The sequence below is a fragment of the Oncorhynchus tshawytscha genome, linkage group LG05 (genome assembly GCF_018296145.1).
Source record: "Oncorhynchus tshawytscha isolate Ot180627B linkage group LG05, Otsh_v2.0, whole genome shotgun sequence".
Lineage (NCBI taxonomy): Eukaryota > Metazoa > Chordata > Actinopteri > Salmoniformes > Salmonidae > Oncorhynchus > Oncorhynchus tshawytscha.
Genome location: NC_056433.1, coordinates 17127452 through 17142048, shown reverse-complemented (window position 1 = coordinate 17142048; position 14597 = coordinate 17127452). Strand labels below are relative to the sequence as shown.

The window sequence follows — 14597 nt, the reverse complement described above, 5'->3', positions numbered from 1 at the left end:
TCACGAGCGCCGAATACAACAGGTGTTGACCTTACAGTGAAATGCTTACTTACAGGCTCTAACCAATGGTGCGGGGAAAAAAGTGTGTGTATGTGTGTGTGTGTGTAGGTAGGTAGGTAAAGAAATAAAACAACAGTAAAAAGACATTTGAAAAAAGAGTAGCAAGGCTATATACAGACACCTGTTAGTCAGGCTTATTGAGGTAGTATGTACATGTAGGTATCGTTAAAGTGACTATACATACATGATGAACAGAGAGTAGCAGAAGCGTAAAAAGAGGGGTTGGCGGGTGGTGAGACACAATGCAGATAGCCCGGTTAGCCAATGTGCGGGAGCACTGGTTGGTCGGGCCAATTTAGGTAGTATGTACATGGATGTATAGTTAAAGTGACTATGAATATAAGATTAACAGAGAGTAGCAGCAGCATAAAAGAGGGGTTGGGGACACACAATGCAAATAGTCCGGGTAGCCATTTGATTTCCTGTTCAGGAGTCTTATGGCTTGGGGGTAAAAACTGTTGAGAAGCCTTTTTGTCCTAGACTTGGCACTCCGGTACCGCTTGCCATGCGGTAGTAGAGAGAACAGTGTATGACTGGAGTGGCTGGGGTCTTTGACAATTTTTAGGGCCTTCCTCTGACACCGCCTGGTGTAGAGGTCCTGGATGGCAGGCAGCTTGGCCCCAGTGATGTACTGGACCATACGCAGTACCCTCTGAAGTGCCTTGCGGTCGGAGGCCGAGCAATTGCCGTACCAGGCAGTGATGCAACCGGTCAGGATGCTCTTGATGTTGCAGCTGTAGAACCTTTTGAGGATCTCAGAACCCATGCCAAATCTTTTTAGTTTCCTGAGGGGGAATAGGCTTTGTCGTGCCCTCTTCATGACTGTCTTGGTGTGTTTGGACCAATCTAGTTTGTTGTTGTGGACACCAAGGAATTTGAAGCTCTCAACCTACTCCACTACAGCCCCGTCGATGAGAATGGGGACGTGCTCGGTGCTCCTTTTCCTGTAGTCCAGAATCATCTCCTTAGTCTTGGTTACGTTGAGGGATAGGTTGTTATTCTGGCACCACCCGGCCAGGTCTCTGACTTCCTCCCTATAGGCTGTCTCGTCGTTGTTGGTGATCAGGCCTACCACTGTTGTGTCTTCAGCAAACTTAATGATGGTGTTGGATGGGAAAGGGCAGTGTGGAGCGCAATAGAGATTGCATCATCTGTGGATATGTTTGGGCGGTATGCAAATTGGAGTGGGTCTAGGGTTTCTGGGATAATGGTGTTGATGTGAGCCATTACCAGCCTTTCAAAGCACTTCATGGCTACGGATGTGAGTGCTACGAGTCTGTAGTCATTTAGGCAGGTTGCCTTTGTGTTCTTGGGCACAGGGACTATGGTGGTCTGCTTGAGGCATGTTGGTATTACAGACTCAATCAGGGACATGTTGAAAATGTCAGTGAAGACACCTGCCAGTTGGTCAGCACATGCCCGGAGCACACGTCCTGGTAATCCATCTGGCCCCGCAGCCTTGTGTATGTTGACCTGTTTAAAGGTCTTACTCACATCGGCTACGGAGAGCATGATCACACAGTGGACTTGGAATTCTGAGTTGGATGACCGTTCAAAATGTATTTTCCCAGTCGGAGAGTGTTCTTTTTCCAGAGTTCCCAGTTGTCTTGAACTCACGGAAGTCTGAGATTTACCAGTTCTGAGTTTCCAGTTGTTTTGAATGTGGCAGAAGTTACACTGGATTGTATTCAACCTTTTATGGCCCATGGTGTTGAATGCTTATAATTTGAATCTTGGAAAAGAGACCTTAACCCAGACTTAGACCCAACACCCACTCCACTGAATAGCAGGCTAGTGATTCCTTTGCAGCGCTTGCAGTTAGCCACTGATTCCTTCCAAACCACTCATTGTTGAATTCGTGATTTCAAACTTGTTGTGTAATGGCCAATGAGCACTGATACGTTTTATCTATAATTTCTCTTCATAATTTCTGTTCATATGAGAAGGAATGAAAAGGATTTGCCAGTAGATTGTCGACATGATTCATGATTTTGAAAGTATGATGTTGACAGGATCAGTCCAATCAAAGCTACGGTAGATATAACCTGATTTGACGTAATTTTATCTCTGCCCAATTACCTTGAGCCTTGAATGGGCACTTCTAATGTAAATCTATGGCAGCACCCAAGGGGCTTGAATTTTCAAGCTCTACCCATAGATTTTGCGGCAACGTAGAGTCCCAATGAGTGACAGAACACTGAGCCAATCATGGCGCAACTAGAGAACATAACCAACCCCTACGCTCCGTATTTACGCGCCTGCCCCACCACCACAGAAGGCACTGAACTAGGCTGAAACACCTGCATTTTGGAGGTGCCTTACTCAGGAATGCAAATAGGAGACCATGTTTATATGCGGCTTTATTAACATTTATATTAAAACTGCGTATTAATGGGAAAATAACATGCAGGTGGGGCTCAAAACAGATGGGGCCCTGAATGACGGGTCGCCACTCGCTCTGTGTATTGCTTGACCAATAGACTACTCAGCTTAGCCTGAGTACCAATCTGTTTGTGCTATAATGTCAACTCCTTGCCAATGTTTGGCATGACAATGAATGACAATGACTGCAATAGAGCTGGCAAAAGCACAAACAGATCTGGGTATACTCAACTGTCTGTGTTGTTGTTCTCATGCAGGGTGACGGTGACATCCATGTGCAGTATGGACCTGAGTCGCTTCCCTCTGGACACACAGACCTGCTCCCTGGAGATCGAGAGCTGTGAGTCTCTGCTCTAATGATGTCACTTCCCTTTTGACTCTTTCTCTTCTGTCACATTCAAATCATAATTAAATTGACCTATTCATAGACTTGTTTCAAGTGGTGAACACTGAACAGCATGTCTCTTTCTTATCAGATGCGTACACGGATGACGACCTGATGCTCTACTGGAAGAAAGGGAACAATTCCCTGAGTACTGACGAAAGGATCTCCCTCTCCCAGTTCCTCATCCAGGAGTTCCATACCACCAGCAAAAAATCATTCTACAGCAGCACAGGTACGGCACTGAAGACTGACACAACACATGCTGTTCACTGTGATTTATCAAGGTTGTGTTTCTGTAATGCTAATGTAATGCAGGCAGTGCAATGTACACTATAAACTTGGATTAGCTAACACAACGTGCCAGTGGAACACAGGAGTGATGGTTGCTGATAATGGGCCTCTGTAGATATTCCATAAACAATCAGCCGTTTCCAGCTACAAAAGTCATTTACAACATTAACAATGTCTACACTGTGTTTCTGATCAATTTGATGTTATTTTAAAGGACAAAAATTTGCTTTTCTTTCAAAAACATGGACATTTCTAAGTGACCCAAACTTTTGAATGGTAGTGGATATAACTAAACATATGTAATAATCTGATCCTCTTCTCTCCAGGCTGGTACAACCGTCTGTACATCAACTTCACCCTGCGACGCCACATCTTCTTCTTCCTGCTGCAGACCTACTTCCCTGCCACTCTGATGGTCATGTTGTCCTGGGTGTCCTTTTGGATCGACCGCCGGGCCGTACCGGCCAGGGTTCCTCTGGGTGAGTTAGCCCTTAGTAGTTCAGGATCTTGTTCGAAGCTTATTATAATTCTGTTTTTGACTGTACTCATGTTTCATTATTACAAAGCCTCTAATATTCTACCTTCAGTAGAATATCCTGCTGTGTCCCTAAGTTTTAACCTTTCTGATCAGACGTTGTGTGTTGTACTGTGCTCCAGGTATCACCACGGTGCTCACCATGTCCACCATCATCACTGGAGTCAACGCCTCCATGCCCAGGGTTTCCTACATCAAAGCTGTGGACATTTACCTCTGGGTCAGTTTTGTGTTTGTGTTCTTATCGGTGATAGAGTACGCTGCAGTGAACTACCTGTCTACGGTGCAAGAACGGAAGGAAAGAAAGCTACGAGAAAGGGTAAGTGCCATTATAACATTCCATGGATCCAAATAGTCTGTTCCTCAGCCTGTAAAAGATGCTCTGGGAAGGAGTTTTCGATTTCAAATGTGGGTACTGTAGCTCAGTATCTAATCCAGTGTCTGTCTGCAGCTGCCCTGCACCTGTGGCATGACCCACCCAGGCATGATGGGTAGCTACAGCGAGGATGATGTCAACAACACTGGGAACTATGGCGGTGAGTCGATGGAGAACGGCGCTGCAATGCAGCAAAGGATGATGGTCCATCTGGACTTTGAGGAGAACGACCAGATCACAGGACACGTGGGCTCCAGCGCTTACAGCAGCATGTGGATCGACACCCACGCCATAGACAAGTATTCCCGAGTCATCTTCCCTGGGTCCTATATTCTGTTCAACATCATCTACTGGTCCTGCTACCTCTAACACTGCACAGAATGGGATGGAGGTAGACATACCCACAGAACTAGAATGAATTATATTCATTCTAATGAGTTATATTAATTATATTATTTTTCTACGAAAATACCCAGGGTGTATGCACCTGGAAAGGAACCACAACTCTGACGATGTGATGATGCAAAATGCTAAACCATGGTACCTGGATTTCTGTACCTGATATATAGAGGGCATGTCATGCACAGCACACAGACTCAAACACAGCAGTTATTGTCATTTTGAACACCTATATGTTGGGTGTTTTATATGTCCGGGGAAGTAATGAGTTCATGTAATGATTAATAAGTAATGGGCTGGCTTGTATCCGTAGCTTAAAACTTCATTGAGTTTTTATCCACATTGAGAATTGCAAAACTGTCATTTAGTTGAGTTGTCATTGCCAATATAAACTCAGCAAAAAATGAAACTTCCTCTCACTGTTATTTTCAGCAAACTAAACATATGTAAATATTTCTATGAACATAAGATTCAACAACTGAGACATAAACTGAACAAGTTCCACAGACATGTGACTAACAGAAATGAAATAATGTGTCCGTGAACAAAGGGGGTGTAACGGCCGTTGGTGAAAGAAGGTGAGGACCGAAGCGCAGCGTGGTTCGTGTTTGTCATTTATTAAATAGAACTGAACACTAAATATAAAGTAACAAAAAGAACAACCGAAACAGCTCCGTCAGGTGCAAACCAGAAAGCAACTACCCACAAAACCCATGTGGGCAAGAGGTATCGAAGTATGGTTCTCAATCAGAGACAACGACAGACAGCTGTCCCTGATTGAGAACCATACCCGACCAAAAACAGAAATACAAAAACATAGAAAAAACAACATAGAATAGTCACACCTAGTCACACCCTGGCCTAACCAAAATAGAGAATAAAAACCTCTCTATGGCCAGGGCGTGACAGGGGGGGTCAAAATCAAAAGTAGGTCAGTATCTGGTGTGGCCACCAGCTGCATTAAGTACTGCAGTGCATCTCCTCCACATGGACTGCACCAGATTTGTCAGTTCTTACTGTGAGATGTTACCTCACTCTTCCACCAAGGCACCTGCAAGTTCCCGGACATTTCTGGGGGGAATGGCCCTAGCCCTCACCCTCCGATTCAACAGATCCCAGACGTGCTCAATGGGATTGAGATCCGGGCTCTTCGCTGGCCATGGCAGAACACTGACATTCCTGTCTTGCAGGAAATCACGCACAGAACGAGCAGTATGGCTAGTGGCATTGTCATGCTGGAGGGTCATGTCAGGAGGAGCCTGCAGGAAGGATACCACATGAGGGAGGAGGATGTCTTCCCTGTAACGCACAGCGTTGAGATTGCCTGCAATGACAAGCTCAGTCCGATGATGCTGTGGCACACCGCCCCAGACCATGACGGACACTCCTCCTCGAAATCGATCCCGCTCCAGAGTACAGGCCTCGGTGTAACGCTCATTCCTTTGACAATAAACGCGAATCCGACCATCACCCCTGGTGAGACAAACCCGCGACTCGTCAGTGAAGAGCACTTTTTGCCAGTCCTGTCTGGTTCAGCGACGGTGGGTTTGTGCCCATAGGAGACGTTGTTGCCGGTAATGTCTGGTGAGGACCTGCCTTACAACAGGCCTACAAGCCCTCAGTCCAGCCTCTCTCAGCCTATTGCGGACAGTCTGAGCACTGATGGAGGGATTGTGCGTTCCTGGTGTACATCGGACAGTTGTTGTTGCCATCCTGTACCTATCCCACAGGTGTGATGTTCGGATGTACCGATCCTGTGCAGGTGTTGTTACACGTGGTCTGCCACTGCGAGGACGATCAGCTGTCTGTCCTGTCTCCCTGTAGGGCTATCTTAGGCATCTCACCGTATGGACATTGCAATTTATTGCCCTGGCCACATCTGCAGTCCTCATGCCTCCTTGTAGCATGCCTGAGGCACGTTCATGCAGATGAGCAGGGACCCTGGGCATCTTTCTTTTGGTGTTTTTCAGAGTCAGTAGAAAGGCCTCTTTTTAGTGTCCTATGTTTTCATAACTGACCTTAATTGCCTACCGTCTGTAAGCTGTTAGTTTCTTAACGACCGTTCCACAGGTGCATGTTCATTAATTGTTTATGGTTCATTGAACAAGCAGTGTTAAAACCCTTTACAATGAAGATCTGTAAAGTTATTTGGATTTTTACGAATTATCTTTGAAAGACAGGGTCCTGGAAAAGGGACGTTTCTTTTTTTGCTGAGTTTAAGATGCTATATTGGATTGTTGGAAGATACATTTTTTCAAAGCCTATGAGAACTAATGCAAAAGTCACACTACAGTAGAATAACGCATTCCCTAAAAATCTTAACATTACATTTGATCATCGTCATCCAGTTTCATGCAGAGCTATCCATTATTTTAGTCATTATCAAATCAAAGTTTATTGGTTGCGTACACAGATTTGCAGGTGCTATGGCAGGTGCAGTGAAATGCTTATGTTACTAGCTCCAATAGTGCAGAATGATGTCTCGCAGATACAATAAAATACACAAATAAGAAAAATAATCCAAACAAGAATTCATAAAATAACAATCCAAGTAGATACAGTATATTACAGTGAGCATGTGTGAGCATTATGTTAAAGGTCACTCGAAAGCATCAATAATTGTACTTTTGTGAGCCTGTATGTAACGGTTGTTGTTGGTGGAAGAAGGTGAGGACCAATGCGTAGCGTGGTAAGTGTCCATATTTTTAATAAAGAAATTGAACACAACAAAAACAACAAAGTGAACGAACGAAACCGAAACAGTTCTGTCTGGTGCAGAATACAAACACTCAACAGAAAATAATCACCCACAAATCAAGGGTGAAAACAGGCTGCCTAAGTATGGTTCTCAATCAGGGACAACGATTGACAGCTGCCTCTGATTGAGAACCATACCAGGCCAAACCCAGAAATACCAACTCATAGAAAAACAAACATAGACAACCCACCCAACTCACGCCCTGACCATACTAAAACAAAGACATAACAAAAGAACTAAGGTCAGAATGTGACACAGTATAGGTCCTTCAGGTTGATTAAGTTAGGGAACAAAGCAATACCAAATACTTTCTGTACCAATAAGTACATTTTTGTGCAGTTTTTATGAGATCAGATATACAGTAGCATCCAGAATTGCATGTCTTGGCAAATGTGAAATGTAATGAAATGTACATCAAAACAAATGGTGTCCAACTGGTTGTTTCAAACTGTGCTACAATGTCGGGATCATTTTGTGTATTGTGGTTTCAAATGGACCATTACACATATTTTTACTGTGTCCCCCCCTTCTCTGGGTATGCTTGAATATGTATTGAATAACTACTTAATAACAGTACTTGTACAGTATTTTAGCATAAATCTGTCAACTGATGAAAAATATTTTTTCTTCTTACATTATCTTCTGCATTACTTCCAGTTTCTGACCACCCTTCCCATCTATTTGAGTGTTTGATTCAACATGTGTGACAGGTAAATGGGCTATTGACATGATGATTTTGTAACTCAGTTAATGAAACAATAAGTAATTGATTAAAATGTTTTCTTCTATTTGCTCTTCACGAATTCTGTACATTGTTCTTACATTTAAATAATAGGCTTCCGTCCAGATATGATGATGACTGTTTCATTCACACCCACCAGATTATGAGCATCAGTAGACTTTTATCAGATTTATTATTAAATTCCCTGAATGGAGAATATATAAACCTTCCTTTCCAATACATGTAGGCTTATCTAATGCAACATTGTTATGACATCTGTTTGCAATTAAGCCTAATTTCAACCAAAGCCTGAAAAGGTACTCTACCGTAGAAAAGTTTGGGGTCACTTAGAAATGTACTTGTTTTTTAAAGTAAAGAAACATTTTTGCCCATTAGAATAACATCAAAATGATCAGAAATACAGTGTAGACATTGTTAATGTTGTAAATGACTTTTGTAGCTGGAAACGGATGATTTTTAATGGAATATCTACATAGGCATACAGAGGCCCATTATCAGCAACCATCACTCCTGTGTTTCAATGGCACGTTGTGTTAGCTAATCCAAGTTTATCATTTTAAAAGGCTAATTGATCATTAGAAAACCCTTTTGCAATCTTGTTAGCACAGCTGAAAACGGTAGTGCTGATTAAAGAAGCAATAAAACTGGCCTTCTTTAGACTAGTTGAGTATCTGGAGCATCAGCATTTGTGGGTTCGATAACAGGCTCAAAATGGCCAGAAACAATTTACTTTCTTTTGGAATTCGTCAGTCTATTCTTGTTCTGAGAAATGAAGGCTATTCCATGCGAGAAATTGCCAAGAAACTGAATATCTCGTACGACGCTGTATAATACTGCCTTCACAGAACAGCACAAACTGTCTCCAGAATAGAAAGAGGAGTGGGAGGCCCCGGTGTACAACTGAGCAAGAGGACATGTACATTAGTAGAGTGTCTAGTTTGAGAAACAGACGGCTCCCTTGTCCTCAACTGGCAGCTTCATTAAATAGTACCCGCAAAACACCAGTCTCAACGTCAACAGTGAAAAGGCAACTCCGGGATGCTGGCCTTCAGATTCAGAGACACACAATAAGCCTTTGTGAAAAATGATTGAATACTATGTTATGGTTTTATGTTGTCTCTTTTTATGCTGCACTAAAATTTCTCAAAAAGGATTTACTGAACTTAACTGGAGGGGGAAAAAAAATCCTATTTGCATGTCATGGAGTAGACTACATGTTTCCTTTAACAACAACATATATTTCTCATTTGTTTCAGGTGTATGATGAAGACGTACCAGCAGCTACAGTGTATTCCTCTGTGTGGTTTAGAGCATCTGAGCCAATGTAAAAGTATTCCAGGTACAATAAAATACACGTTGCCAAAGTCTGTGGAACAAGTGGAGATAACTATCAAAGTTATTTAGTTCTACGTTACAGCATTAAAGTTCTTTGCATAACAAGAATGTTGCTTCCTAGTTCTTCTGATGACCACAAGAGGGCCTGTGGAAAGCACAAGGAGGAATGCAGGAGACTTTGAGAACCTCTTCATTTGTAGCGAATTCGGTCCCCAAAGTCTTGCCGTTTACCTCATACAACCCCTGCAGGGTGAGATTCTGCAGTACGTTGTAAAAGGCATTCCTTGCAAACTACAGTGTAACCTTGAAAAATAGTGTGCAAAACTGTCAAGGCAAAGGGTGGCTACTTTGAAGAATCTCAAATATAAAATACACTGCTCAAGAAAATAAAGGGAACACTAAAATAACACATCCTAGATCTGAATGAATGAAATATTCTTATTAAATACTTTTTTCTTAACATAGTTGAATGTGCTGACAACAAAATCACACAAAAATTATCAATGGAAATCAAATTTATCAACCCATGGAGGTCTGGATTTGGAGTCATTCTCAAAATTAAAGTGGGAAACCACACTACAGGCTGATCCAACTTTGATGTAATGTCCTTAAAACAAGTCAAAATTAGGCTCAGTAGTGTGTGTGGCCTCCACGTGCCTGTATGACCTCCCTACAATGCCTGGGCATGCTCCTGATGAGGTGGCGGATGGTCTCCTGAGGGATCTCCTCCCAGACCTGGACTAAAGCACCCACCAACTCCTGGACAGTCTGTGGTGCAATGTGGCGTTTGTGGATGGAGCGAGACATGATGTCTCAGATGTGCTCAATTGGATTCAGGTCTGGGGAACGGGCGGGCCAGTCCATAGCATCAATGCCTTCCTCTTGCAGGAACTGCTGACACACTCCAGCCACATGAGGTCTAGCATTGTCTTGCATTAGGAGGAACCCAGGGCCAACCGCACCAGCATATGGTCTCACAAGGGGTCTGAGGATCTCATCTCGGTACCTAATGGCAGTCAGGCTACCTCTGGCGAGCACATGGAGGGCTGTGCGGCCCCCCAAAGAAATGCCACCCCACACCATGACTGACCCACCGCCAAACCGGTCATGCTGGAGGATGTTGCAGGCAGCAGAACGTTCTCCACGGCGTCTCCAGACTGTCACGTCTGTCACATGTGCTCAGTGTGAACCTGCTTTCATCTGTGAAGAGCACAGGGCGCCAGTGGCAAATTTGCCAATCTTGGTGTTCTCTGGCAAATGCCAAACGTCCTGCACGGTGTTGGGCTGTAAGCACAACCCCCACCTGTGGACATCGGGCCCTCATACCACCCTCATGGAGTCTGTTTCTGACCGTTTGAGCAGACACATGCACATTTGTGGCCTGCTGGAGGTCTTCCTTGCTCTTCCTTGCACAAAGGCGGAGGTAGCGGTCCTGCTGCTGGGTTGTTGGCCTCCTACGGCCTCCTCCACGTCTCCTGATGTACTGGCCTGTCTCCTGGTAGCGCCTCCATGCTCTGGACACTACGCTGACAGACACAGCACACCTTCTTGCCACAGCTCGCATTGATGTGCCATCCTGGATGAGCTGCACTATCTGAGCCACTTGTGTGGGTTGTAGACTCCGTCTCATGCTACCACTAGAGTGAAAGCACCGCCAGCATTCAAAAGTGACCAAAACATCAGCCAGGAAGCATAGGAACTGAGAAGTGGTCTGTGGTTATCACCTCCAGAACCACTCCTTTATTGGGGGTGTCTTGCTAATTGCCTATAATTTCCACCTGTTGTCTATTCCATTTGCACAACAGCATGTGAAATTTATTGTCAATCAGTGTTGCTTCCTAAGTGGACAGTTTGAATTCACAGAGGTGTGATTGACTTGGAGTTACATTGTGTTGTTTAAGTGTTCCCTTTATTTTTTTGAGCAGTGTATATTTTGATTTGTTCAACACATTTTTGGTTACTACATGATTCCATATGTGTTATTTAATAGTTTTGATGTCTTCACTATTATTCTACAATGTAGAACATAGTAAAAATAAAGAAAAACCCTGGTACTGTACGTGTTAATGTTTACTGGGCTCGGTGGGCTGTCCTTCACCGTGGATTCTCCAGTCTGGCTTTAGTTGCTGTCTCTGCACAAAGAGGTTACTGTAGGCGAGCTTAGCAGCGTCCAATGCGTTGACTCCTTCCAGGGGTAGGCTGCAGCATGAGGCCTTACCATGGTACCTCACTATGACACTGGAACTGGAAAAGAATAAGTGCCAAAATGTTGGTGTTTACCCATCAATTATTGGGAATATATTTAGAGTGTGTGATTATCAATGTATGTATTTGTACACAAGTTTACTATTGTTGGTCAGCACAAATCATGCTTTTCACTGGAAATGAAACCAGACGTTGGCCTTTAGAGTTATGCTGTTGGTTTATTCTGAGAGTAGGCCAGGGGAACATCAGCTGTATCTTAAATGTTGTAACTGGCCTGACTGCCTGGCAGTGACTGCAGCCTGAAATAGCACTCTGCATGCAGCTAGGGCCCCCAGTACAGAGTTCAACAGGGCTGTTACCAGAGAATGGAACGTTAATTTTTCTACCATAAGCCACCTCGAACGTTGTTTTGGAGAATTTGGCAGTACATCCAACTGGCGTCATAACCGCAGACCACGTGTATCCACACTAGCACTGGACCTCCATATCCGGCTTCTTCACCTGCGGGATAGTGGGAAGGCTGAGGAGTATTTCTGCCTGTAATAAAGGCCTTTTGTGGGGACAAACTCATTCTGATTGGCTGGACCTGGCTGCCAAGTGGGTGTGCCTATGCCCTCTGAGGCCTATCCATGGATGTACCTTTTTTGTTGTTCCTAAAACAAGATCAGCTTTAAAAACATATATTTCTTTTCTCTTTCATGAGATAGTTGTTTGTATTATTTCTTGTTTTGTTATGGTTTTTGTTGTTTAAAAAAATATTTGGCTATATTTATTTTCAAACTGGAATATCATACATTTACATCTACATTATACAGTTGGAAGTTTACATACACCATAGCCAAATAAATTTAAACTCAGTTTTTCACAATTCCTGACATTTAATCCAAGTAAAAATTCCCTGCCTTAGGTCAGTTAGGATCAGCACTTTATTTTAAGAATGTGAAATATCAGAATAATAGTAGAGAGAATGATTTATTTCAGCTTTAATTTCTTTCATCACATTCCCAGTGGGTCAGACGTTTACATACACTCAATTAGTATTTGGTAGCATTGCCTTTAAATTGTTTAACTTGGGTCAAACGTTTTGGGTAGCCTTCCACAAGCTTCCCACAATAAGTTGGGGGAATATTGGCCCATTCCTCCTGACAGAGCTGGTGTAACTGAGTCAGGTTTGTAGACCTCCTTGCTCGCACACACTTTTTCAGTTCTGCCTACACATTTTCTATAGGATTGAGGTCAGGGATTTGTGATGGCCACTCCAATACCTTGACTTTGTTGTCCTTAAGCCCTTTTGCAACAACTTTGGAAGTATGCTTGGGGTCATTGTCCATTTGGAAGACCCATTTGAGACCAAGCTTTAACTTCCTGATTGATGTCTCGAGATGTTGCTTCAATATATCCACAATTTTTCTTCCTCATGATGCCATCTATTTTGTGAATTTCACCAGTCCCTCCTGCAGCAAAGCATCCCCACAACATGATGCTGCCACCCCCATGCTTCACGGTTGGGATGGTGTTCTTCGGCTTGTAAGCCTCCCCCTTTTCCCTCCAAACATAACAATGGTCATTATGGCCAAAGAGTTATATTTTGTTTCATTAGACCAGAGGACATTTCTCCAAAAAGTATGATCTTTGTCCCCATGTGCAGTTCCAAACCATAGTCCGACTTTTTTATGGCGGTTTTGGAGCAGTGGCTTCTTCCTTGCTGAGCGGCCTTTCAGGTTATGTCGATATAGGACTCGTTTTTCTGTGGATATAGATACATTTGTACCTGTTTCCTCAAGCATCTTCACAAGGTCCTTTGCTGTTGTTCTGGAATTGATTTGCACTTTTCATACCTTAGTACGTTCATCTCTAGGAGACAGAACGCATCTCCTTCCTGAGCGGTATGACTGCTGCGTGGTCCCATGGTGTTTATACTTGTATACTATTGTTAGTACAGATGAATGCGGTACCTTCAGGCGTTTGGAAATTGCTCCCATGGATGAAACAGACTTGTGGAAGTCTATTTTTTTTCTGAGGTCTTGGTTGATTTCCCCACGATGTCAAGCAAAGCGGCACTGAGTTTGAAGGTCGTCCTTGAAATCCACAGGTACACCTCCAATTGACTCAAATGATGTAAATTAGCCTATCAGAAGCTTCTAAAGCAATGACATTTTCTGGAATTTTCCAAGCTGTTTAAAGGCAGTCAATTTAGTGTATGTAAACAAACTACTAGAATTGTGATAGTGAATTATAAGTGAAATAATCTGTCTGTAAACAATTGTTGGAAAAATTACTTGTGTTATGCACAAAGTAGATGTCCTAACCGACTTGCCAAAACTATAGTTTGTTAACAAGAAATTTGTGGAGTGGTTGAAAAACGAGTTTTAATGCATGTAAACTTCGACTTCAACTGTATATACACTACAGGTCAAAAGTTTTAGAACACCAACTCATTCAAAGGTTTTTCTTTATTTTTACTATTTTCTACATTCTAGAATAGTGAAGATATCAAAACTATGAAATAACACATATGGAACCATGTAGTAACGAAAGTGTTAAATCAAAATATATTTTATATTTGAGATTCTTCAAAGTAGCCATGCTTTGCCTTGATGACCGCTTTGCACACTCTTGGCATTCTCTCAACCAGCTTCGAGGTAGTCACCTGGAATGCATTTTAATTAACAGGCGTGCCTTGTTAAAAGTTAATTTGTGGAATGTATTTCCTTCTTAATGCGTTTGAGCCAAGCCGTTGTGTTGTGACAAGGTATACAGTACATTCGATAAGAGCTGGACCCATGGCTATACCCCTGCCCAGTCATGTGTCTGGGCAGGGGTATAGATTAATTTTTCAATTGACTGATTTCCTTATATGAACTATAAAACTCAAGTCAAATCTTTGAAATTGGGTTTATATTTTTGTTCGGTATAGTGTTACAGGTTAATTTTTCACTGTTGTGTAAGTTATTTATCCGCAACCACTACAATCAATGCTGAAACTTGAGTACTAGTTCCCTGATGTTGTATAATGTTATTCGATTACTAAACCAATAAACGTGTGGGGAGACTGACAGGCATTGTGAAGTCCGTGACATCTTAGCATTTTCAACTTGTGAGGGCAAATGGTAACAGACAGAAAACATG

The 14597-nt window shown here is 42.9% G+C and overlaps 1 protein-coding gene across 1 annotated transcript in view; it reads left to right on the top strand.

Annotated features, from left to right (window-relative positions):
• Positions 1-5121, top strand: part of LOC112250036 (gamma-aminobutyric acid receptor subunit rho-1-like) — a 31989-nt gene extending 26868 nt beyond the window's left edge. Inside the window, exons 6-10 of the mRNA XM_024419855.2 lie at positions 2700-2782; positions 2919-3059; positions 3445-3597; positions 3776-3972; positions 4105-5121. Of these exons, the coding sequence (XP_024275623.1) occupies positions 2700-2782; positions 2919-3059; positions 3445-3597; positions 3776-3972; positions 4105-4398 (868 nt within the window). The 3' untranslated portion in view covers positions 4399-5121. The remainder of the gene's footprint in view (positions 1-2699; positions 2783-2918; positions 3060-3444; positions 3598-3775; positions 3973-4104) is intronic.
• The last annotated feature ends 9476 nt before the right edge of the window (positions 5122-14597 follow it).